Source organism: Anomaloglossus baeobatrachus, chromosome 8, assembly GCF_048569485.1.
Source record: "Anomaloglossus baeobatrachus isolate aAnoBae1 chromosome 8, aAnoBae1.hap1, whole genome shotgun sequence".
NCBI lineage: Eukaryota > Metazoa > Chordata > Amphibia > Anura > Aromobatidae > Anomaloglossus > Anomaloglossus baeobatrachus.
In genome coordinates, this window is record NC_134360.1 from 254,161,447 (window position 1) to 254,187,253 (window position 25,807).

A 25,807-nucleotide genomic window follows, 5' to 3' on the forward strand; every position below is an offset into this window, starting at 1 on the left:
AAGTAAAGGAAACATATAAGAAGACACGCGTCTGCTTTAATTAAAAGGACCATTTATTCTGAGCAAACATTAGAAAAATACAGAATGCCTTCTCATTAAGAAACATCAGATTCAATATAAACTTTAAAAAAAAAAAACCTTGTAAATTTTTTCAGAATATTTTTGGCAGCAGTTTCCCAAATTCAATGAAGAACATACAATTATTATTAAATAGAATAAGAATGAGAAGAAGAACGCTCCCGGATCAGGAGTGAAGAGCAATTCACTTGTGGACATTTATTCCACTGGACAAATCGTAATCTGAAATTAGGAAATAACCAAACTTCTGGGGGTGGGGAACAGAAATGAAGACCCCCATCAGGAGCGCAGCAGACTCCACCATTGTGCTGTGTTCATCCATAGCTTGGAGCTTTACTGACATTGCATTGTTGGTCTTGGGCTTTATTTACACGCTGTTTTTTGAGGCATTTTCCAAAAAGAAGCCACTTTGGGAACAGAAAGTCTCCAAAAAAGTTTCCTAAAGTTTTTTTTTTTGCAGCCTTCTGATTGGACAATGCTAAGTATGGAGCGGATCCTATCAAGAAGTGACGTGCAATTTATTTTATTCCACCAAGTGTTTATCAAGACCTTTCAGAAATGAAAAAAAAAAGTTCCAAAAACTCATATGAAAAGGAAAGTGGATTTCCCATAGAAATTAATAGAAGGAGTTTTTCCATTTCTTAGGGTATGTGCACATGACGTCTTATAGACACCGGCGTACCTGCAGAGTTTTTAGCAGAAGATTCAAAACATCTTTTTTAGAATCTTTTCCGTAGTGTTTGCAGCTGCGTTTTTTTTTTATTTATATATATATATATATAAATAATGACGACTTTCAAGCAGAAGCCGCCTGAAGAACGGACCGATCACTTCTTGTAGAATAATCCTGAAAAAGACATCATCTGCACAAACCCTAAAGTAGATTATGAAGCGGAAAAACTCTTGTATATAAGCCTTAGGTGCTACGTTTCAGGCCTCTTTCACATGTACGTGCCTCCGGTACGTGTTTGGTCAGTTTCCGCACGTACCGGAGATACGTACACACGTAAACTTAGGTATTCCAATGGATTTGGATACACGTATGTATTTACGCACGGAACGTGTGTCCGTTCCGTACTTACGCGTGTCCGTGTGTTTCTCACGGCAACATGTCCGTTTTCTCTCCGGCATCACGGGTGTCACACGGAATGCAAACGGACCACACGGATGTGTTCCGTGTGACACGCACCGGAGAAAAGACATGTGTCTGCGAGAAAAAAAAACAAAACTTTACTCACCTTCTCCAGCCCTGCAGACCCTGCCGGAGCTGTCACTTGCTGCCGACCGCCGCTCATTATGCTCCAATTATTGCATATTCACTTCACTGCGGCCAGAAGCAGCAGCAGCAGGGAGTCGGCAGGACCGGAGACGCCAAGGACAGGTGAGTATAAAGTTCCCGTTCTCCGTGTGTTATTACGGATAACACACGGAGAACACACGTAGGCTATAAACATGGCTCACGGAGGGCAAAACGCACCTCTGACACGTCCGTTAAAAAACGTGCAGGGTTTTTCACGAACGTGTGAATGAGGCCTTATGAAATATGCCAGAAATGTCACCATATGCCTTGCAAAGGAGAAAATCCAGCCCACAAGTAAATTTGTGCATGTGGATGAAATTTGGTAGCACGGAGTACAGCAGCCTGTATTCTGCAAATATGACAGAGGGTGTTACAAAGTGCTACGCTGCTCCTTCCTAAGTTTCTCCTCTCCAGCACTGACACTCTCCCTTACTTCTAAGGGGATCCCGTCAGTCCCACCCATGCAGACCTTTTTGATAGTCCATCAATGTAGTGAGAAAACCCCTTTAGGCTATGTTCGCACGTTGCGTTTTTTACCGCGTTTCTGCAGCGTTTTTGGCAGCAGCGTTTTTGCGCAAAAACGCATGCGTTTTTGATTTCCAGCAAAGTCTATGGGAAAAGCAGAAATCCTGTCTGCACTTAGCTTTTTTTTCAGCAGCGTTTAATTTGCATATTTGTGGTCAAAAACCATGCTGAAAAAGAAGCAGCATGTCAGTTGTTTTTGCCATTTCTGCAGCGTTTCCTTAACATTGGAGTCAATGAGAAATGGCAAAAAGAAACCAAAATCACAATTCCTGCGTTTTTCATGCTTTTTACCTGCTTTTCCACTGCGTTTTTGGCTCCAAAAACGCATGCTTTTCTGGGGAAAAATTAATGGGTTCTAATGTTCCTTTACACACACACAATAACCGAAAATTTAAATGTAAAAAAATAATAAACTTTACCTATTTTTCTGTTAAAATGTGCATAACCACTATTATTTCATTAAAATTGATAATTTCCCATATTGTTTTATTAAAAGTTAATTTTAACCTTTTTTCCTCTTTTTTCATTCTTTTTGACTATTTCAACTTTATTTCTCAGTGTCTTGATCTCAAAAACGCATCTGCAGAAACGCAGGTGAAAACGCAGGTAAAAAGCGCTAAAAACGCACTAAAAACGCGGTAAAAACGCATGCGTTTTTAGAGCTAAAAAAATGGTCAAAAGCCATTTGGTCAAAAACCAAGGGAAGGAAAACGTGCAGAATAAACTGCAGGTACTCCGACGCAACGTGCGCACATAGCCTTAAAGAGAATGTGTCACTAGGTAAAAAAAAAGTGTCCAGTTTTGCTCTTATTTTATTCCCACTGCTCCACTCGATATTCCACTTTTTGTTTTGTTAAAATCTCCCAAACGGTTGCAGAGACATGAGCCTTTTTGTTTTTGGTGCAAATTTTTATGAAAGGGGAGTGGCTTACAGGATCCTCTGTGGCGTGTCTCTAGGCTGATCTGCATAATCATATTGTGGGCCACACCCCTGGGGCATGTATTAAAGCTACTCCACATAATTACATTGTGAGCCACACCCCTGGGGCGTGTCTTTAGGCTCCTCCACATAATTACATTGTGGGCCACACCCCTGAGGTGTGTCTTTGTTCTCCTCCACATAATTGCATATTGAGCCATACCCCTGGGGCGTGTCTTTAGGCTCATCTGCATAATTACATTGTGAGCCACACCCCTGAGGTGTGTCCTTAGGCTCATTTACATAATTACATTGTGGGCCACACCCCTGAGGCGTGTCTTTAGGATGCTCTGCGTAATTACATTGTGAGCCACACCCCTGGGGCATGTCTTTAGGGCCCTCCACATAATTACATTGTGAGCCACACCCCTGAGGCGTGTCTTTAGGGTCCTCCACATAATTACATTGTGGGCCACACCCCTGGGACGTGTCTTTAGGCTCATCTGCATAATTACATTGTGAGCCACACCCCTGAGGTGTGTCTTTAGGCTCATTTACATCATTACATTGTGGGTAACACCCCTGAGGCGTCTTTAGGCTCATCCGCATAATTACATTGTGGGCCACACCCCTCAGGCATGTCTTTAGGGTCCTCCACATAATTAAATTGTGGGCTGCACCCCTGGGGAATGTCTTTAGGGTCCTCCGAGTAATTACATTGTGAGCCACACCCCTGGGTTGTGTCTTTAAGCTTTTGAGTCACACCCCTGGGGCATGTCTTTAGGGTCCTCCACATAATTACATAGTGAGCCACACCCCCTTATCAAAGACCATAAAAATGGCACTGAATAAAAAGGTCCATATCTCTGGAACTATATGGCGGATTTAAAAAAAAAAAAACAACAAAAACCGGAATACTCCGAGGAACAGTGGGAATAAAATAAGAATGAGAACTGGACACCTTTGACTCGGTGACAGCTCCTCTTTAAGAGCATAACACAAGTGTGAGAATGCTTCAGCCATGATAACAATGGAATGACCGGGGCTGGACAAGGGCCAGACTCTTCTCTGCCGGGGAGATCTAGCACCACCTAGTGGTAGAACTGTAAAATGAACCTGAGCTGGTGTAATCTGTGAATCTCTGTTCTGTTCCTTTAGTAACATTTGCATTTGGGTAAATTGATTTCTATTACATATAGTCATGGAAACAGCATAAATACATTCGCCAAACCCTGATTGATGATCATTAAAATTCTCACGTGTCCCAGCGATGCCAAGTCGTGAATTATTAAATAAAATGTAGGATCAAAGCGAGGAGAAGCAGCCACATCTGGGATCCTGGCTACGACGTTCCCCGTAGAAATCACCTTTGGACAAATAATTTAGAGAATCCAGCGTACAACCCACCATTGTCCTTTTCCTTTATCCCATCACTATGGGAAATAGCAGTCCTTGAAAAAATAAATACTCGGAGGGTTATCCTGCGGGGGCATTCGTCAGCAGCCGTTCGGAATAGATTTGGCTTGTAATAAGGCGTCCTGAATCCTGAAATGTGTTCGAGACTCCATGGAATAATTCTTGTAATTTTGTCTGGTGGAAAAACATTCAAGAGTTAAAAAATGTTTAACATATTTCTTCAGGGTCGTGAATACATTTGCAAACTATTCTTGTTTGGCTATAAGATAGTTAAAGCGTAAAAAAAAAAATAAAAAAAAAATTGGTAAATCGTCCAATTTAGTTTATGGTTACACTTTTTTTTCTGCACCAAAAACCAGAGTGATTGCAGGAAAAACGGAGCAAAATTTAGCAGAGTTTTTACTTTTTTCACCCATTCATTTTACTAGGCGAAAAGCAAAAATAGATATAAAGTAATTGCAAACAGGAGAAAGGGATCAAACTGCACCGGATTTCTTTAGAGTTGATGGAACTGATACATTGTTGCATTTGCAGCTTTTGTTCTGTCTAGTTTTCGTGTTTTTTTGCCTTTTCTTCATATGTGCTTTATTCTGTTTTTCATTTTCACTTTTTTTAGTCTATTTTATAGATGTTCCTCTGTTTATGTTTTTTTTATATTCATCATTGTGGATGAAATTTGGGGTTTCCAGATGATTTTGGCAAATTCATGAACTGGAACTTTTTAAAAATCTTTTCCAGCCCCTCCGACCCAGAGAGCTTATATATACGTCTACATTTAAACTTGCAACTTTCTGCACTAAAATGTTGCATAAAAAAACATTTTTGATTGTGTAAAATTCTTGAACCATAAAAAGTATGTGTAAAAGTAAAAGTGTAAAAGTCCGGATCCACGTGGTTTAGAACGTACCCGAGTGGCGGTTTGGGAATACTCACGGAATCTCGGATAATGATCTGATCCAGCAATTTATTTAATACAAAAAAATAAAAGAGAACTAAAGAAAACAAATAATAAAGCTACGCTGTCACTCAGGGTGGGGGTGCGTCTGACTGCAACCAATCACCGACGCCTGTGGTTGGGGAAAGCTGTGCATATGCATGAAGGCTAATGAGCGGCACCGGAAGTGAATGAGCGGCTGCGGGAGCAGTTACAGCCGCGCCGGAGCCTCGATAAGTATAACGCGCCTGCTCCTATCCCGTCTACCACCATTTTTAATCACCCGATTCGGGTCCCCATAGACTTATATGGGGACCGGCATCCAGCCAGTTATCTGGGATCAATTTCGAGTCGGAACTGTTTTATTTTTTTTTAGGTCCGCCGGTCACTACTATTGAGTCATAAAACGGAAGAACATTTGTAATTAAGGCTGTTTAGAAAATTGCTTAATTTTTTCAAATTGTTTCTCGAGCAAAGGAGACAAACTCTAGCATAGCGCCACCTATTGGAAGTAGCGATCCTAAAAGTCAAATGTGGATTTTTAACAATCCTTTGCATATGACCTAGGATATATAAGCCAGATCAGAATCCCAATTTGCAGACACGGTGTTTCGGGGTGCTTGCCCCTCGTCAGTGCAAAGTATGGGGTGTCTGATCTGGCTCATGAGAAGCTTTGTCATAATTTTTTTTTTATTTTAGATGCATGAAGAAAAAGGTTGCAAAAATATCCACACCCTGTAAGATCAAGTGAGGTGCAGTGGAACAATTTATGACTTAGAAGAAATCTAAAAACAACTTTTACTGAACTAGATAAGATCGAAGAGCAATTTTCAGATCATTTTCTTTATGGCACTGGCAGACCTTGAATTTTATAGTCCTGAGCCGCCGCGGGACACCTCCTGCCGCTGCTGCGGGACGCCTCCTGCCGCCGCTGTTAGGATTTACAATTTGGCAGCGCTGAAATTTATTATATTGAACGGTGTAATAACGTCTCTTATTCATGCAATTCCCGTCCGGAGGCCACTGGGGAAATAATGACCCCGTATTACAGTTTAGGAGTTTATTGTACTTCTTGACCAGGACCCAGTTACACAACGATTTCTTGCAATCGCAATATATTGGCACCAGTTTAGATGATGCTACGCAGAAAAAATCTCCACTGATATCATATATTAGCTTTGTGATATTATGGGCAAGCTGCAAACATCAGATCAGACCCTTGTGCGTCAATCAGCCAGGATTGGATATACTGATGGGGGTCCCAAGTGATCTGCCCCCATCGGGGGTCCCAGGTGATCTGCCCCCATCAATCATACAGTTATCCCGGCATTGTAAGGTTTGCTACAAAGTTTGCAACATAAAACCGGTAAGCAATATTACACATTTCTCCTTACTTTGCATTTTCTAGTAGTTTGATGGCCTCGTCCCTCCGGCCTATATGGAGATACAGGAGCGCCAGCTCCAGCAGAGCGTTGGGTACCAGGTATTCATCATATTTAATCTTCTTCTCACTGTAAAGGGAAGGTATACATTATATAGAATGACAGCACCGTCTATCCGCACAGCTGATCCCTTAATTCCTTGGTGGACGCAAAGGAACCAAGAATATCTAAAAAAAAAAAAAAATTTTGCCAGGTGTTCATGTGGCTGCCATGTTCTCATGCCGAGGGTCACATACCCCATAGTTTTCATAATATCTGCAAACCTCTCCCCCACCAGGACTGAGTAGCATCTTGCTCACAATTGAGGATATTGACATGTTTGCACCATTTTAGGTTATTGTTTTATTTTCTTACTAAACACAGAGTTACGCAGCTTTCTAAATACTCGTTATTACGATTTTTCTATCACTTTGCTTCAACAGAGTGTCTGTAAGTCCTTTATCTAGCTTAGTAATCTGCAAAAAATGTATAAATCCTCCAGAGCTCCTATTCCTGAACTTAATGGCTCTTCCCTTCTCTCAGTGTTAGAGATAGCAGCAGGAAGAGGGAGGTGGTTATACATAGATCTGCAGAGAGGGGAGAAAGTATGTCAGAGAGGGAAGAGAAAACTGGATACAGACATGGAGAGGAGGTAAAGTATTCTGCAGAGAGGGGAGAAAATATCCCCGAGAGGGAAAAGAAAACCGGCTGCAGACATGGAGAGGAAATAAGTAAAGTCTTCTGCGGAGAGGGGAGAAAGTATGTCAGAAAGGGAAGAGAAAACTGGATACAGACAGGGAAAGGTAATAAGTAAAGAATTCTGCAGAGAGGGGAGAAAATGAGAAAATATCCCTGAGAGGAAAGAAAAAACTGGATACAGACATGGAGAAGAAGTAAAGTATTCTGCAGAGAGGAGATAAAGTATCTCAAACATGGAGAGGAAATAACTAAAGTATTGGATCAATTAGAGCTCCTATTCCTGCTCCTAAAGGCTCTTCACTTCTCTCAATGTTAGAGATAACAGCAGGTAGAGAGAAGAGGTTGTACACATGTGCAGAGAGGGGAGAAAGTGTCTCTGGGAGGGAAGAGAAAAGAGGCTACAGATGTGAAGAGGGAATAAGTAATGTATTGAATCTGTACAGATACATAAAAGTGACTGAAAACAGCAACACCCTGGATACAGACAGACCTGACATCCAACCTAGAATAATGGGAAAGACACTTCCACAAGAAAAAGATCTTAAAAAACGTGGATCAGGCTGCAAGCTATATTTTGGGGTGTGTGAAAATGAATGAAGGAATGAAGAATGCACACAGCCTTTATTACTGTGGGAGATATAAAGAGCTCCCATCCAGCCTGTATTACTGGGAGAGACGCTCCCACAAGCAAAATATCTGAAACTTAGGTCAGGCTGTAAACTGCATATCAGGGGTCTGAAAACAAATGAAGGAATGAAGATTTGTACAAATTGTACAAAGTGTTGTATTGTATCTCAGTCCTATTCACCTCAATGTGGTTAAACTGAAATAAACGACTCAACATGTGAATCGGTTTTCGCACTGTTCTCAGAAGAAAATAGTCCTGTTTTTCTAAACCTGGACAAACCCTTTGAGGCTCCTGATCCAAAGCGCAAAATATAAAAGACACATGGTAGGTGGTGAGAGGGCCTTGTTGCATAAAACTGGTGTCTTATTATGTGGTAAAGATGACTTTGAGTTCCCGGAGGCCCCAGGACTGTGTTGTGACCATGACCTCTGCACCCCCTCCCCTAAAGCTTCATTCCTGACAGCCAGCTGTATATTTAACAGTTATCATGGAACCCTGGGGGAGGAGCACATGCTAAACTTTGGCCAATCAAAAACTTAGTACCGCCCCTGCTTAACTATCCCACATACATCAGGACAAAACCTTTATAGTAAGATACTCCTTGCCCCCTTCCTTCTTACTCACTTTGCAGGGATGTATTTGAAGCACTCCTCGGCCTCGTCGATCCGGTCCAAATACTTGAAGCACAAGCCTTTTAGCAGCTTTACCAGACATTGATCATCCCGGAGAAAATCAGTCTCTGACGAAGAGTACAGAACACATTTATTTCCATTATGTTTCTGAATTAGAGGCAGACATTCAATATTACAGTGTTCCTTATTAAATACCGATGGGCGAAGCCCTAATGAGAACAATGCACTCAAGAAGCCATTAGAAGAACATCTGAGGCATCTGCTGCTCAGGACGTCTGGGATTGTACGGATGAAAGAGACGTATCTTACCGGAATATTGGAGATGTCCTCTAGAATGGACTTTTTTATAACAATCACTGATAGTATTTTATATAAAAGGGTAAGAAAATATTTTCTAAAGTTTTGATATAATATAGAAATGGATTCATCAGTGAAGTCCTGGTCCTGAGACTTCAAGGATAGGAGCGAAGGTCTCAAGCACGAAAACTGGTGTATGAGCCCGTTAGAAATTCTACAGGTCCTCACCGCCCGCTCCTACTCCGGGGATCAGTGCATAAGTTCGGCCTGTCCCTTTAAACCGTAACTGAACTTTTAATCCGTGTTCACACATAGCGAAAACGCTGCATTTTTTCCCCTGCATTTTTTGTGCAAAAAAATCTCCTGTGTTTAACTTTCCAAGCAAAGTGGATCTGATTTTGTGAAAACTCATTCCCACTGGGTAGTGAACTTTGCATTATTTGGTGCCTTTTTAACCAACGGGCTTCTATGTGGAACCTAAAAAACCCGCGGCTGCGTTAAGTGCAGGATCAAAGCTTTTATATACTAAAAAATTATGCTTCAAAGTTTCACCAAAAAGCATTAAATATCAAGAAAAACAACGTAAAAATGTTATTACGTGTTTTAGCGCAGAAAACACACGAATAAAAATGTATCAAATCTGCTGTTTGGGGAAAAAAATCCTTTTTTTCAAGTGATGTAGACCCTTAAATGTTCTGAAGATTGGTCGGGGTCCCCCCATAATGGAAAAGACCGTGCAGAAGAAAGTATGTATGTCCAAAGCCCACTGTGCACGTACAGATTCGGGGGCTCACTGCTTCTACAAAGGCTTTTGCGCTACCAGTGAGGGTCTTAGGACTCAAACCCATAAGACGCTAATGAACTACAACATATAAACTAAGGGGTACTTTACACGCTGCGACATCGCTGCCGATATATCATTGGGGTCACGTTGTTAGTGACGCACATCCAGCGCCGGTAGCGACATCGCAGCGTGTAACACAAATGAGCGACGATCAACGAGCACAAAAACGTGAAAAATCGTTGCTCGTTGACACGTCGTTCATTTCCATAATATCGCTGCCGCAGGTACGATGATGTTGTTCCTCGTTCATGCGGCAGCACACATCGCTATGTGTGATGCCGCTGGAATGACAAACATCTCCTTACCTGCGTCCACTGGAAAAGGAGGAAGGAAGGAGGTGGGCGGGATGTTCCGGCCGCTCATCTCCGTCCCTCCACTTCTATTGGGCGGCAGTTCAGTGACGCTAAATGAACCGTCCCCTTAGAAAGGAGGCGGTTCGCCGGTCACAGCGACGTCGCAGAGCAGGTATGTGCGTGTGACGCTGCCGTAGGGATAATGCTTGCTACGGCAGCAATCACCACATATCGGCCGTGCGACAGGGGCGGGTGCAATCGTAAAGTAAAGTACCCCTAACTTTTAAAAGTTTAGTCATATTTTAAACTAGCTGTAGTACCTACAAGTGCCCGGGATAGTAACTGAGAGTCTCTCTCCCATTCTTCCTGTCTCCCACTCTCTCTCATTCCCTCTCTGTCTCTCTCTGCCTATCTCTGTCTCTGTGTGTCTCTCTGTCTGTCTCTGTTTCTCTCTGCCTCTCTCTGTCTGTGTGTTTTTCTCTGTCTGTCTCTCTCTGCCTATCTCTGTCTCTGTGTGTCTCTCTGTCTGTCTCTGTTTCTCTCTGCCTCTCTCTGTCTGTGTGTTTTTCTCTGTCTGTCTCTCTCCGCCTATCTCTGTCTCTGTGTGTCTCTCTGTCTCTGTCTGTCTCTGTCTCTCTCTGCCTCTCTGTCTGTCTCTCTGTCTTTGTCTCGCTCTCTCTTCCTCTCTCTCTCTCTGCCTCTATCTGTATGTTTTTCTCTCTCTCTCTGCCTATCTCTGTCTCTGTATGTCTCTCTGTCTGTCTCTGTTTCTCTCTGCCTCTGTCTGTCTTTCTCTGTCCCTCTCTTTGGCTGTCTCACTCTCTCTGTCTCCCTCTCTGTCTCTCTGTGCCTCACTCGCTGTCTCTCTCTGTCTATATGTCTCTGTGTGTCTTTCTGTCTGTCTCTGTTTCTCTCTGCCTCTGTCTGTCTTTCTCTGTCCCTCTTTGTCTGCCTCACTCTCTCTGTCTCTCTCATATCCTATCTCTCTCTGCCTCTCTCTCAGTCTCCGTCTGTCTCTCTGTCTGTCTCTGTCTCTCTCTGCCTCTGTCTGTCTTTCTCTGTCCCTCTTTGTCTGTCTCACTCTCTGTCTCTCTCTCTGCCTCACTCTCTGCCTCTCTCTCCGTCTCTGTCTGTCTCTCTGTCTCTCTCTGCCTATATGTCTCTGTCTCTCTCTGCCTCTGTCTGTCTTTCTCTGTCCCTCTTTGTCTGTCTCACTCTCTGTCTTTTTCTGTCTCTCTCTCTGCCTATCTCTCTGTCTCTCTGTGCCTCACTCGCTGTCTCTCTCTGTCTATATGTCTCTGTGTGTCTTTCTGTCTGTCTCTGTTTCTCTCTGCCTCTGTCTGTCTTTCTCTATCCCTCTTTGTCTGCCTCACTCTCTCTGTCTCTCTCATATCCTATCTCTCTCTGCCTCTCTCTCAGTCTCCATCTGTCTCTATGTCTGTCTCTGTCTCTCTCTGCCTCTGTCTGTCTTTCTCTGTCCCTCTTTGTCTGTCTCACTCTCTGTCTCACTCTCTGCCTCACTCTCTGCCTCTCTCTCCGTCTCTGTCTGTCTCTCTCTGCCTATATGTCTCTGTTTCTCTCTGCCTCTGTCTGTCTTTCTCTGTCCCTCTTTGTCTGTCTCACTCTCTGTCTTTTTCTGTCTCTCTCTCTGCCTATCTCTCTGTCTCACTCTCTGCCTCACTCTCTGCCTCACTCTCTGTCTCTCTGTCTTTTTCTGTCTCTCTCTCTGCCTATCTCTCTGTCTCTCTCATATCCTATCTCTCTCTGCCTCTCTCTCCGTCTCTGTCTGTCTCTCTGTCTGTCTCTGTCTGTTTCCGTCTCTCTCTGCCCGTGTCTCCAACTACTGTGACCTCAGTGATTCGAGGAATGGGGCTTCCCTGTCTGATTGGAGTGATGCGCAGCGCTCAGATGTTTCAGCCACTCCTATAGAGAATGGACCTCCGGAGCCACCTTCTTGGGATCAACAATGTATGATGGGCTAAAACTTAGTAATTTGGAGCAAACCATTTAAATGTATTAAACCCTTTAATAATAGATTAGAATACATTTTACTAATAAAGAATCTAAAACCCTTAAGAATGAGGCACTTGCCCCAACATGCAAAAACACCCAAAAATGAGCGCTTGCCTTAGACTACATGACTTGCTACCTGTAGCGCCTTCCAGCCTCTTTAGATTCTCCTCGGCTTTGCTCAATGTGAGTAGCATCTTTTCGGTGAGGACCTTCTGCTTTCCAATAACAGCATAGCCATTCCAGATATACATCATTTCCTGAGAGAGGGAAGAGAACAAGAGTCACTTCTCACAATTATTGCATTTGCGCCTTTTTTTATTTTTGTCTCGTTTTTTTGAGTTTTAAGCCTATTTTTGATTTGTGCCAAATTCTTCTTTTAGTCTGATTTGTGTTCGCCTGTTTTTAACTTTCGACATTGTGTATGAGATTTCCAAATGTGCACGTCCGATTCATGAATTTACGTGCAAATGTGCGCCTGTCCCTCCCTGGAGTGACTGTGGGTGCGCTTGAAATTTGTGCTCAGTATATGAAACATGTTGGCAGAATATTTGACTTTTTGCTCTTAAAAAGTTGGAAAATGGTAAAAAAACAAACAAAAATGAAGCAGATTTTTTCTATTGGGCAAAAATATTGGAGAGTTTTCAGCTCATAGCTGCGCAATAAAGGACTGAACCTCTGCCAACTGGAGAAGCTGTGGATGGATCGTACCTGTGCCGCCACGGTAAGACACTCCGCTGCTGCCGTAGACATGCACAAAAATGGGCTACATTAAGCCAAGACTAGAGATGAGTGGACCCTTGAAAGTTCGGTTCAGCAGGTTCAGCCGAACTAGTTGGGTTTGGGACCAGGACTTGACCTGAACCCCAATGGAAGTCACTAATTGGGCAGTTCGGGTCTCGCCCACATGCCGCCAGCCATAAACAGATGACTTCCAGAGGTGGGTAACCGGGGTTTTCCCATTTTTTGGGTGCACACTAGATCCGACCATGCTGTTGTTACCCCCAGTCTGAGCTGTTCAAACACTGCAAACGGCTCACACTGGGCTGAGCACTGGGTGTACCCGAGCACAGCGATGCTCACATAAGTGGTATTCATATGTAAAAGACTGTGTTTGGTACGAACACCGAACTTTGGGTTCGTAGATCTCTAGCCATGACACATTTTGGCATTTATTATATTATGAAACATAATTTAATCACATTAAAATATGAGTATAAAAAAGCCAACCCCTTTACAAAAAAAAGTCACATGACATAACTATATAATTTTTGGTATCTGGTATAAATGCCGCTGTTCTCCTGAATCCAGCGTTGTTTTTCTCTTGTTTGTGCACCTCTCCATTCCTGAGATATGACCCCATTTCCCCTGTAAATAAATTCTGTCTTTTTCAAGTGGGTGTGGCCATCAACTCTATGTGGGCGTGTTCTTGTGCACCACACCCAGTTGGAGATCAATACTAGACTTATATAAAGGAAAAAAGGGCCATATCTCAGGAACGGAGAGGCGCAGAAACTAAAGAAAAACAGCACCGGATTCAGGAGAACAGCGGCATTTACACCAGGTAAAAAATTACATATTTATGACTAGTGACAGGTTCTCTTTAAGTGGAAGTCTACTTGATAAAACGTGTGAGTGAGGCATCTGACTATCCATACCGTGCACCAGGGTATACTAATACGCCATTGTAGGAAAATATAGAAACAATATAATGTCACATTACTGATCGAGTTCTTACCAAAGGAGGGATAGGTAATGGCACTGGATTCTGAGCTTGATATCTCCGAGTTTTTCTAATAGCAAATTTTTCCGTTGGAAGAGATTTCCCGGCTATTTTAACTTTTAGGCTTGGCACCTGTCTGAGAAGGAAATAGAAGCATATGTTCTGTTACTAATATAAATCAGCCATCGCTGGACATCTTCTACTAATATTACCATACTGTGCAGAGATCCAGGGCGCGGCATCTGGTCCTAGACTTCCCGGCATTTACTCTAATCCTCAGCTATTTTGCTGCGGCCCCAGATTTTATGGAAGAAAAGTTCAGAATGCCAAGTCTAGGTACAGGCTTCCCTCCATAAAATCAACAGGATTTCATGCGCTGATATTTGATGATATGAAAATATCCAAATCAGAGACTAAAGCAGATTACTGGGTGTCTGAACCCCTTTATTAAGGAAAATAGTATGGGTCCCAGTTCCCAACAACTGGGAACTGGCAGCGATTTTACCCCCTCAGCATTAATGCACATGGGACCCTTACCAATCACTACAGTCGTAATACACTTCATTTGGTGTATTAAAATGCATTTTTTTCATACTTTGCACAGTAAAAGTGTTTTCCAGGATATTGCAATAATGGCCAATACAGTGTCCATGAAGCTGTGCCCAGTACTAAAGAGTAAGCTGCAAAACCTGGCAATGCCACACTCATATGGGCATTTTACATAATACGTGTTCAATTGATCAGACCATGGTGTTAAAGTAATGGACATTGGGATCCCAATAAAGCGGAAGCTTAACCATTGCAACCATGCAATAATAGACCACAAGATAAAGATACATCCAAAAAATACAGCAGCACTCTGTAAGCGCTAAGATATAAGCAAACATGGAATATATGAAACTTAAAATGCATTAATGCTATATAAAATATACTAACAATGAAGGTATTTAGCTCACAAATTGGCTAATTCGACTGAGCCCATCAACCGCGGCAAGGTGACTTTTCTTTGATGGAACCCAATCCTATATTCATGCCTCTCGTGGACTTAAAGTCTACAAATATATGAGCAGATATGATCCAGCACTAATTAAAACCACCCTGTGGCGAATGGGAGGAGAACAGTCAGAAAAGGAGGCTGTCTATAAGTCCAATATATCAAAGAAAGGTCACCTTGCCACGGTAGATGAGCTGACATGAATTGGCCAAGAACCTTCCTTTTTATACGTATATTTTACATAGCATTACTACATTTAAAATTTCACCTTTACGTGACTTAAGTGATTTAGGTGATATTTCCACTTGCAAAGAAAAGTTTGAAATAAGTTAACTTTCATTAACTGATAAATTACTGTCCCTACAGGCAAAGTACTGGGGCGCACATCTGAGGGGATCGCCTCCAACACTTCCAACCCCAAAATGACATTCAGAATAGGATGGTTATTTGGTAACAAACCTAAATAGTTTCACTTCATCCTCCCCAAAAGGCTTTGTGTCGTCATCTTCAAACATGCTGAGATAAGCGGCCTTCATGTACACATAGGTAGCCTGAGATGCAAAATATAGCAGGTCAGCATGGCAGACAGGAAAGGGTTTATTCTAAAAGATATAATATATATATATATATATATATATATATATTCATACATATATACACATATATATATATATATATATATATATATATATATATATATATATATATATATATATATATATATATCTGCTTCCCCAAATACAATATTGGTTGTTCCTGGTTCATTTTTGCAGCAAATATGTTTTTCTCACTCAAGATGTATATTCTAACCCATTTTGTAGCTGGAATATAAATTAATCAGATCAGGAAACATTGTTTTCCAGTTTACCTCTAGGGTTACTCCCTCCATGAGATGGGTATTTCCAAGTGTGGAAGTCATCCCCGCTCCTTGACCACCCCGTTCCCCACCAATTTCAAGTATGAGGGCTCTTTAAAGCCACTTATGAATAGAGTGATGGTCGATCATGTACAATCGCCCATTCATTCCTATGGGAGTGGTGAGGACCGGCTGAGCGCAGAAGTCCGCCATCTCCAGTGGTCCTGTAGGAAACTGCACTCAACAGTCTGTATTGGAGCGACCTGGAAAGATTAATGGTGGGACACTGCCCTCTGCTGGCCGAAGGAAGAACAACAAACAAGGAAACACCCTAGGGCATAGAAGCCTTGCAGTTTGTTCCAGCGGGAAGCATTTCAGAAAGGGACGAGCTCAGGAAGAAGGAGTGAGAGAGGAAGAGAGAAGAAGAACCCAGCAGCCGACCGGAAAGGTAGTTCTGGCACGAAGCAGAAGCAGCGCACGGACGTGCAGGCTGAAGGGAAGAAGGCGGTCTCCCCTACAGAAGATATGATTGGCAGAAAAACGACTCTGGAGGATACTGGAACAGGTGGTCTGCAAGTTCCAGACACCTGCACCATCCAGCAAGACCTTCGCACCGTTCAGCAAGACCCCCGCACCGTCCAGCAAGACCCCCGCACCGCCCAGCAAGACCCGCCAGACTCCCGCATTGTCCAGCAACACTCCCACACCGTCCAGTAAGACCCTTGAGACCCCCGCTACGCCAGTCAAGACCTCCGCTACTCTGGTCAAAACCCCCAAGAACCCCGCTATGCCGGTCAAGACCCCCGCTATGCTGTTCAAAAGCTCCGGTCCAGACTATGTACTCAAGCCCCAGACGTCACCAAGCAAAACAACCAGCCGTAAGTGCCCCGAATACGCCGGGCTGTTGCCTCCTGCCCGGCCGTGCGGTACTTGATGTGGGGGACTGTGCTGATGGTTTAAGTAGTTTAAGCTTAGTGCACTGTGCAAGTCAGTGACTGTAACCTATAGAGACGTAGGTGTAGTAGCTTAGGACTACGGACGTAGGCCCTGACTGGTCCATATCCTGTCCCCTAGTAGTTAACGTGGGCCACAAGTTAGTAGAAAGAGCGTCCCTTACCCTGATGTTTGGTATACCGATCCGCTATCCGCTATTGATCATTGTGTTGCTGAGAACTAAAACTTGTAATTCTTCCCTTGTGATAAGCTTCCCGTGTATCTCCCAACCCCTGCGTTTGTATTAATACATGTTGTGGCGTCACCACTGTGTCCTCCTTCTCTGTGCGCTGCATCTTCACCCTGTTCTTACAGTCACAGTATAGCAAGGATTAAAATATAGCTTTTAATATCAATTGTCTAAAACCGACAGATCATAAAGTGCAGTGCATAAATAATAAATAAAGGATGGATCTCACCCGATACTTCTCCCGAGTAGATCAGACACCACCGGAAAACCAAAGGCGGAAGAGGGCAGAGTTGGAAAATGGGGGGGGGCAAATTCAATAAATCCTTACCCCTGTCGTGCCCATGCAAAATACTTCCGCCCTTACAGGGGCAGCACCCAAGTCAGGATAAACTACCCCAATGGGAATACACTCCTTCCGGGACAGGGGTAAGGATTTATTGAATTTGTCCCCCCCATTTTCCAACTCTGCCCTCTTCCCCTTTGGTTTTCCGGTGGTGTCTGATCTACTCGGGAGAAGTATCGGGTGAGAGACATCCTTTATTTATTATTTATGCACTGCACTTTATGATGTGTCGGTTTTAGACAATTGATATTAAAAGTTATATTTTAATCCTTGCTATTCTGTGACTAACATTAGGATTTGGGCTGTACCTTTTTGCCTGTGAAGCAGGATTGCTTTCCCCTGTTTTTACAGTCCCATTAAGAATGAATGGAGAGACACTGAGCATGATTGGCCATTGCTCCATTCATTTCTATGGGAGTGGTGAAGACCGGCTGAGCCCAGCCCTCGGCTATCTCTGAATTAAGAATGAATGGAGAGACACTGAGCATGATTGACCATTGCTCCATTCATTTCTATGGGAGTGGTGAAGACCGGCTGAGCCCAGCCCTCGGCTATCTCCGAATTAAGAATGAATGGAGTGACAATGATTGGCCATCGCTCCATTCACATCAGGCAGTAAAGATCGGCAGGGGTCAAAGCAGCAGATACAAAGTCATGGCTGAAACATACACATGTTTATTTCCTTTGTGTATTGGAACAAGACAAAAACAAAAAGAGAAAAAAAAAGGCAAATTGTACATAATGTCACCCAATCCCGTGTGTAACTGCAATAATATTCTGGGAGAAATGCTTCATTTTCTGGAACAATTTAAGGGTGCCGACACTTTCGGTCATGACTGTATAATCCATATTTTTCAGGTGCCATGCAGCTACTGAGGCCATGAAGAGATCTAGAATATACTGATGGGTGAATAGTAACTCTTCATTTTCGGATAAAGCTTACCAAAGACCGAGGACTATTCCAGGATTCGTCATGAAGAGGACAACACTCCGGTCCCCAGTGACTTCCATTAGGGTCATTATTTGTGACGAATACCGGAATCGGACTTTGGGATTCGTTACAAATAATCTGAACACAAATATTTACTATTCACTCATCACTACTAATCTATAAATATAAGATTGGGCGTCCCGGTGTGGGCAGATGGTGCTGGAGGATAGGAAGCCCCACAGAGGTTATTTTGAGGGGCATAATCATAAAAGGTGCCGGATTTGGAGTCACTCCCAGTCCCCGGAGCCTCAAAACCCCCAAAAGTCTCTTTACCCTATTTCAGAAGACCAGTACTATTAAAGAGGTTGTCCACTAACTTTACATTGATGGCCTAGCCTTAGGATAGGTCAACAATGACTGCTCGGCCGGGATACAACACCCCGCACCCCCCACCGATCAGCTGTTCTTGGTGCCGGTGGTCACAGCAGGCGGTTGGAAATGCTCAGTTCCGGTGGTGCTCCATCTTCTGATAGTGGTCACAGCCGGATACTGGACATCCACCTCCTAGTCAGATCAATAGATGGCGGATGTGCAGTCCCCCGCCGCTATCAGAAGATGGGGCAGGCCAGGAACTGAGCATTTCCAACCGCCTGCTGTCGGCACCGGGACTGAAAACAGCTAATTGGCGGGGTACGGAGTGTCGCACCCTGACCGATCAGACATTAATGACCTATCCTAAGGAGAGGCCATCAATGTAAAATTATTGGGCAACCCCTTTAAAGACACGTAATAGTTTGGATCTCTACTGGACATTTTGCATTGGGGACCACAAGTTTCAATGTCAGTAGAGTTCCAATCGTGCACAATCAGCGCACACCAGGAATAATGGGCATTTGTGGATTCAGTGACCCCAACAATTGCTTGTATATGGGGTTGTGCTGCGCTGAACCCTTGAGGACAATCACTGTATTGACGTCTGGGTCCATTGCAGAATCCTCAGGTGGACCAGTCCCAGTGAATCTCTTCGTACCTATGAGATTTGCTCCAGGACCATGGCCGCCGGTTAGTTTCTCCATTCTCATCTATTCCGTACCTTTGACCAGGAACTCTCCTTGCTGAGCAGATCTGCGTAGAAGTACGCCATCTTCCACTGCTGCTTGTAGGTGAAGCACCACATCAGCTGCCAGTAGCACATGTGGTGGAACTGCTTCCAGTCCTGCTGGGCCTCGCAGCATTCCTCAAACCTCTGGATGGCCTAGAAAAACAACCGCACCCTGTGAGGAGATACAGCCATTGCTCCCTACTGCCGATGCCTCGTGGCACCTCCATCTACAAAAACCTTTACCAGTAGAGCGGGAATAAGACATCTCAACACTCGGGTAATGAAGATTTGTGTTGTCCACCTTTAGAGACTATTTTTTTTCTAATTGCATGTATTTTTGGCCAAAAATAATTTTTGTAATTGGGTTTTTGTTAAAAATGTTGCACCGTTTGTACCGTTTGTAGTCTCTATCTATTACTGGCTGCAAAATGAGTTATCTGAGAATCCATCAGTGAGCACTACCATGCTCAGGTGCTTTGCACTCGTCACCAGCAGTCGGACGCTCGGATGGGGGCAACTCGTGTACCGAGTATAATGGAAGTCAATGGGGAACTCGAGCATTTTTCCTGAAGCCTTTTCCAGAAAAGTGCTTGAGTTTCCCACTTACATTATACCCAATATACGAGTTGCCCCCATCCGAGCGTCGACTGCTGGTGATGAGTGCTGTGACAAATAAGAGGGAGCAAACAGACAGCTCTAGGTCATGAATTAGGATGAATGGCACCACCATAGGGGACTGCTGGTTACTGGAGTACGGTGCGAGGTCTCCTATAGTAGAGGATGACACTTCTTGGTTCTCCGCTTTCTTCCTGCATTTGCAATGACACAGTCTCATGGTAATAACGTCCATTTACCAAATCAATGTTGCCTTTAATTTCTTCAATTCTTCCAGCAAAGAACAGGAATATGGCCCCCTGGGAGAAAAGATGGAGGGACAGATGAGAGGACGTGACGGCAATCTCAGGACAGGGAAATAAGACATCAACAATAAAATGGAATCATCTTCACGCTGCAAGTCACATTAATGTAACGTTTGTAAAGTGTTTGTATAAGATTGGTGAATTATTAGATTTACACTGATTGAATCTTGTGCTCAAACCAATGATAAAATTCAGCAGCAGAGAGGAGGTACTGAGGAGCTGTCAATCAGGCTAGGTGGAAGGAGATTCAGCAGCAGAGAGGAGGGACACTGAGGAGCTGCCAATCAGGCTAGGTGGAAGGAGATTCAGCAGAGAGGAGGGACACTGAGGAGCTGTCAATCAGAGTAGGTGGAAGGAGATTCAGCAGCAGGGAGGAGGGTCACTGAGGAGCTGTCAATCAGGGTAGGTGGAAGGAGATTCAGCAGAGAGGAGGGACACTGAGGAGCTGTCAATCAGGGTAGGTGGAAGGAGATTCAGCAGAGAGGAGGGACACTGAGGAGCTGTCAATCAGGGTAGGTGGAAGGAGATTCAGCAGAGAGGAGGGACACTGAGGACCTATCAGGGTAGGTGGAAGGAGATTCAGAAGCAGGGAGGAGGGACACTGAGGAGCTGTCAATCAGGGTAGGTGGAAGGAGATTCAGCAGAGAGGAGGGACACTGAGGACCTATCAGGGTAGGTGGAAGGAGATTCAGAAGCAGGGAGGAGGGACACTGAGGAGCTGTCAATCAGGGTAGGTGGAAGGAGATTCAGCAGAGAGGAGGGACACTGAGGAGCTGTCAATCAGGGTAGGTGGAAGATTCAGCAGCAGGGAGGAGGAACACTGAGGAGCTGCCAATCAGGCTAGGTGGAAGGAGATTCAGCAGAGAGGAGGGACACTGAGGAGCTGCCAATCAGGGTAGGTGGAAGGAGATTCAGCAGAGAGGAGGGACACTGAGGAGCTGTCAATCAGGCTAGGTGGAAGAGATTCAGCAGAGAGGAGGGACACTGAGGAGCTGCCAATCAGGCTAGGTGGAAGGAGATTCAGCAGAGAGGAGGGACACTGAGGAGCTGCCAATCAGGGTAGGTGGAAGGAGATTCAGCAGAGAGGAGGGACACTGAGGAGCTGTCAATCAGGCTAGGTGGAAGAGATTCAGCAGAGAGGAGGGACACTGAGGAGCTGTCAATCAGGCTAGGTGGAAGGAGATTCAGCAGAGAGGAGGGACACTGAGGAGCTGTCAATCAGGCTAGGTGGAAGGAGATTCAGCAGCAGGGAGGAGGGACACTGAGGAGCTGCCAATCAGGCTAGGTGGAAGGAGATTCAGCAGAGAGGAGGGACACTGAGGAGCTGTCAATCAGGGTAGGTGGAAGGAGATTCAGCAGAGAGGAGGGACACTGAGAAGCTGTCAATCAGGGTAGGTGGAAGGAGATTCAGCAGAGAGGAGGGACACTGAGGACCTATCAGGGTAGGTGGAAGGAGATTCAGAAGCAGGGAGGAGGGACACTGAGGAGCTGTCAATCAGGGTAGGTGGAAGGAGATTCAGCAGAGAGGAGGGACACTGAGGAGCTGTCAATCAGGGTAGGTGGAAGATTCAGCAGCAGGGAGGAGGAACACTGAGGAGCTGCCAATCAGGCTAGGTGGAAGGAGATTCAGCAGAGAGGAGGGACACTGAGGAGCTGCCAATCAGGGTAGGTGGAAGGAGATTCAGCAGAGAGGAGGGACACTGAGGAGCTGTCAATCAGGCTAGGTGGAAGAGATTCAGCAGAGAGGAGGGACACTGAGGAGCTGCCAATCAGGCTAGGTGGAAGGAGATTCAGCAGAGAGGAGGGACACTGAGGAGCTGCCAATCAGGGTAGGTGGAAGGAGATTCAGCAGAGAGGAGGGACACTGAGGAGCTGTCAATCAGGCTAGGTGGAAGGAGATTCAGCAGAGAGGAGGGACACTGAGGAGCTGTCAATCAGGCTAGGTGGAAGGAGATTCAGCAGAGAGGAGGGACACTGAGGAGCTGTCAATCAGGCTAGGTGGAAGGAGATTCAGCAGAGAGGAGGGACACTGAGGAGCTGTCAATCAGGGTAGGTGGAAGGAGATTCAGCAGAGAGGAGGGACACTGAGGAGCTGTCAATCAGGGTAGGTTGAAGGAGATTCAGCAGAGAGGAGGGACACTGAGGAGCTGTCAATCAGGGTAGGTGGAAGGAGATTCAGCAGAGATGAGGGACACTGAGGAGCTATCAATCAGGGTAGGTGGAAGGAGATTCAGCAGAGAGGAGGGACACTGAGGAGCTGTCAATCAGGGTAGGTGGAAGAGATTCAGCAGAGAGGCGGGACACTGAGGAGCTATCAATCCGGGTAGGTGGAAGAGATTCAGCAGAGAGGCGGGACACTGAGGAGCTGTCAATCAGGGTAGGTGGAAGAGATTCAGCAGAGAGGAGGGACACTGAGGAGCTGTCAATCAGGGTAGGTGGAAGAGATTCAGCAGCAGAGAGGAGGGACACTGAGGAGCTATTAATCAGGATAGGTGGAAGGAGATTCAGCAGCAGAGAGGAGGGACACTGAGGAGCTGTCAATCAGGGTAGGTGGAAGGAGATTCAGCAGAGAGGAAGACACTGAGGAGCTGCCAATCAGGGTAGGTGGAAGGAGATTCAGCAGCAGGGAGGAGGTACACTGAGGAGCTATCAATCAGGGTAGGTGGAAGAGATTCAGCAGCAGGGAGGAGGGACACTGAGGAGCTGCCAATCAGGGTAGGTGGAAGGAGATTCAGCAGCAGAGAGGAGGGACACTGAGGAGCTATGAATCAGGGTAGGTGGAAGGAGATTCAGCAGCAGAGAGGAGGGACACTGAGGAGCTATCAATCAGGCTAGGTGGAAGGAGATTCAGCAGAGAGGAGGGACACTGAGGAGCTGCCAATCAGGGTAGGTGTAAGGAGCTTCAGCAGCAGGGAGGAGGGACACTGAGGAGCTATCAATCAGGATAGGTGGAAGGAGATTCAGCAGAGAGGAGGGACACTGAGGAGCTGCCAATCAGGGTAGGTGTAAGGAGATTCAGCAGCAGGGAGGAGGGACACTGAGGAGCTATCAATCAGGATAGGTGGAAGGAGATTCAGCAGCAGAGAGGAGGGACACTGAGGAGCTACGAATCAGGATAGGTGGAAGGAGATTCAGCAGCAGAGAGGAGGAACACTGAGGAGTTATCAATCAGCCTAGCTGGGAGGATATTCAGCAGCAGAAAAGAGGGACAATGAGGAGCTGTCAATCAGGCTAGGTGAGAAGATCTTCAGCAGCAGGAAGGAAGGACACTCAGGCACCAACAATCAGGCTAGGTGGGTGGAGATTAAGCAGAAGCAAAAACGGCACTGAGGTGCTGTCAATCAGGCTAGGTGGGAGGAGATTCAGCAGCAGGGAGGAGGTACTGAGGTGCTGTCAATCAGGCTAAGTAAGTGGAGATTCAGCGGCATGGAGGAGGAATTGAGGTGCTGTCAATCAGGCTAGGTGGGAGGAGATTCAGTAGCATGAAGGAGGGACCCTGAGGAGCTGTCAATCAGGCTAAGTAAGTGGAGATTCAGCGGCATGGAGGAGGAATTGAGGTGCTGTCAATCAGGCTAGGTGGGAGGAGATTCAGTAGCATCAGGGAGGAGGGACCCTGAGGAGCTGTCTATCAGGCTAGATGGGCAGAGATTCAGCAGCATCAGGGAGGAGGGACCCTGAGGAGCTGTCTATCAGGCTAGATGGGCAGAGATTCAGCAGCATCAGGGAGGAGGGACACTGAGGTACTATCAACAGCTAGCCGAACATAAAATGTAGAGCATATCACGCCTGACCATACCTTGGGATAGCGTATTAAATATGGTTCTAGCAATTTTTCGGCTTCTTCAATGTCTCCTTTGCCTGTACCTACATCAGGAACAGGAGAATTCAGTTTAATTTACAATGACAAAGTCTGTGCAAAGTTGGTTTTGTATTGTCACAACCCCAAGAGGATACTGATACACAGCATTAAGATATCATCTTACCCAGCACAAAGCTCAGAAACGTGTGATAGCAGAGAAGCAGCAGAGTGCACAGCAATGCCCGGAAGCTGTGGTCTACTGCCCCCTCCTGCAGCTGGGTCAGGCCATAATCCTGGGGGGATCAAAGGATAGGAAAGGGGTTACCAAGACCAGTATATGAAACCACTGAATACAACACTCCCAGAACAGACGCCCTCTTGGTTAAGGCCCAACAACAAGGGTGGGGGAAGGGAGACGACAACTGCTCTGAGCATATTTGTGACTGAGAAAAAAAGTTGTCACTTTTCAAGTCAAGTCAGCCTCTGGTCCAACAAAGGGGGGGGAGATACTATCATTTGTCATCTAGAAAAAAATTATCTGGACAGGTGGAAGGATTTTGATGTGACTGAAATTGCTCTTTACCTTGTTACCGGAGAATCCGACAAATTCTAGAAGCCGCAATATCCTGGTGGGCAACATGGATAACGTCTGGAAGGAAGGAATAGATGTGAGATAAGTACATCATCATGTATGTAAGCTAAAAAAATGCTGAACGGAAAACAAAAAATCGTGAAAAAGAAGCAATAAATCAACATTTTACATTGCTCGGTCCAGTCCTTGTAGGCCGGTTACCTGGAGGCCTACAAGGACTGGACCGAGCAATGTAAAATTTTGGATCCAATCAGCATCTAGTTTGCGGCTCGCACAGAGACATGTTTGGTTTTATTTTTCTTATGAGTGAATGAGAGATTTGTAAGAAAATAAATTGTGTTCCTCCGGAGAAAAGAAAGTTTCAGCCCCCCCATAAGATCCCGATCACACCGATCAATAATATGGCCCAAGACAAAGGGTATTTTATACTTGTAATCACAGAAACTAATTCTTAGGATTTGGAAGACGTTGATACAAATGGAAGAAGTATAATAAGTTGGAAAAATCACTGGACAGTAACATTGCCGGATCACGGCAACGGAGTATGTGATGGGGGAAATGGAGGTGGTGTGTGGCAATATTAAGGGTCTTGTACATGGAGCAAATACCATGTCTTAGGCGGCCATTTATCGTGCATGAGTTCTATCTTTTTCACGGACAGCACTCATACCTAATATATTCCATGAACGAGCAATATACACAAAATCGCACAGACATGTCCGATATTGATACGATTTTCGGAACAAAATCAGCAATGCAAGTCTAAGGGTCGGTGGAAAAAAAATAAATAAAAAAAATATCGGACAGCACTCGGATGCCATCAATGCGCTTCTCGTTTTTACCAACTGCTAAATAGAAGAAGGTAGAGAAAAAAAAAATTCACACCTGAAAAATTTAATGAAACTCTGCACAAAATCAGAAATAAAAGTAGGACTTTTCTCATGAAAAATAAAAAAGGACGTCTGAATGAGCGCTTAGTTGAAAAAATGTGTAGAGATTGAAACATCAGCAAGAATTTGCTCTTTTTTCATTGAGTAAATATTTTTTCCGGTTTCAGAAAACCTCTCTCTTCTGGCTGCAAACAAAACAAACATATTTTGCTTTACTCGCCCTCCCCGGTCCCCGGTTCCAGCACTGCTGCTCCCGATGTCTCAAACTGTCTGCAGCACTCATGTCATGTCAACAGCACTGCAGACAATCAGTGATCTTAGTGGCTCATGCCATCAACTTAGGTGGAGCTGCTGTTCTCAGTGATTAACTGCAGCGCTGTCAATGTCAGCACTGCAGACAATTACAGACATCGAAAAGGGTGAGTAAAGTGCAGTTTATTTTTTTTTTTTTCAGTCCAGAAACAGAAAAACCCTTTAA

General features: G+C 44.7%; 1 protein-coding gene across 3 annotated transcripts in view; it reads right to left on the bottom strand.

The window, feature by feature from the left end:
- Positions 1–52: 52 nt before the first annotated feature.
- Positions 53–25,807, bottom strand: part of TTC39A (tetratricopeptide repeat domain 39A) — a 79,018-nt gene continuing 53,263 nt past the window's right edge. For all 3 annotated transcript variants that reach the window (XM_075320559.1, XM_075320558.1, XM_075320560.1), the window contains 11 exons: positions 24,431–24,496; positions 24,032–24,140; positions 23,845–23,912; positions 19,983–20,042; positions 19,120–19,281; positions 15,173–15,264; positions 13,735–13,855; positions 12,136–12,256; positions 8,545–8,659; positions 6,567–6,683; positions 53–4,412 (listed from right to left, as the gene is read on the bottom strand). In XM_075320559.1, the coding sequence (XP_075176674.1) occupies positions 4,319–4,412; positions 6,567–6,683; positions 8,545–8,659; positions 12,136–12,256; positions 13,735–13,855; positions 15,173–15,264; positions 19,120–19,281; positions 19,983–20,042; positions 23,845–23,912; positions 24,032–24,140; positions 24,431–24,496 (1,125 nt within the window). In that variant the 3' untranslated portion in view covers positions 53–4,318. The remainder of the gene's footprint in view (positions 4,413–6,566; positions 6,684–8,544; positions 8,660–12,135; positions 12,257–13,734; positions 13,856–15,172; positions 15,265–19,119; positions 19,282–19,982; positions 20,043–23,844; positions 23,913–24,031; positions 24,141–24,430; positions 24,497–25,807) is intronic.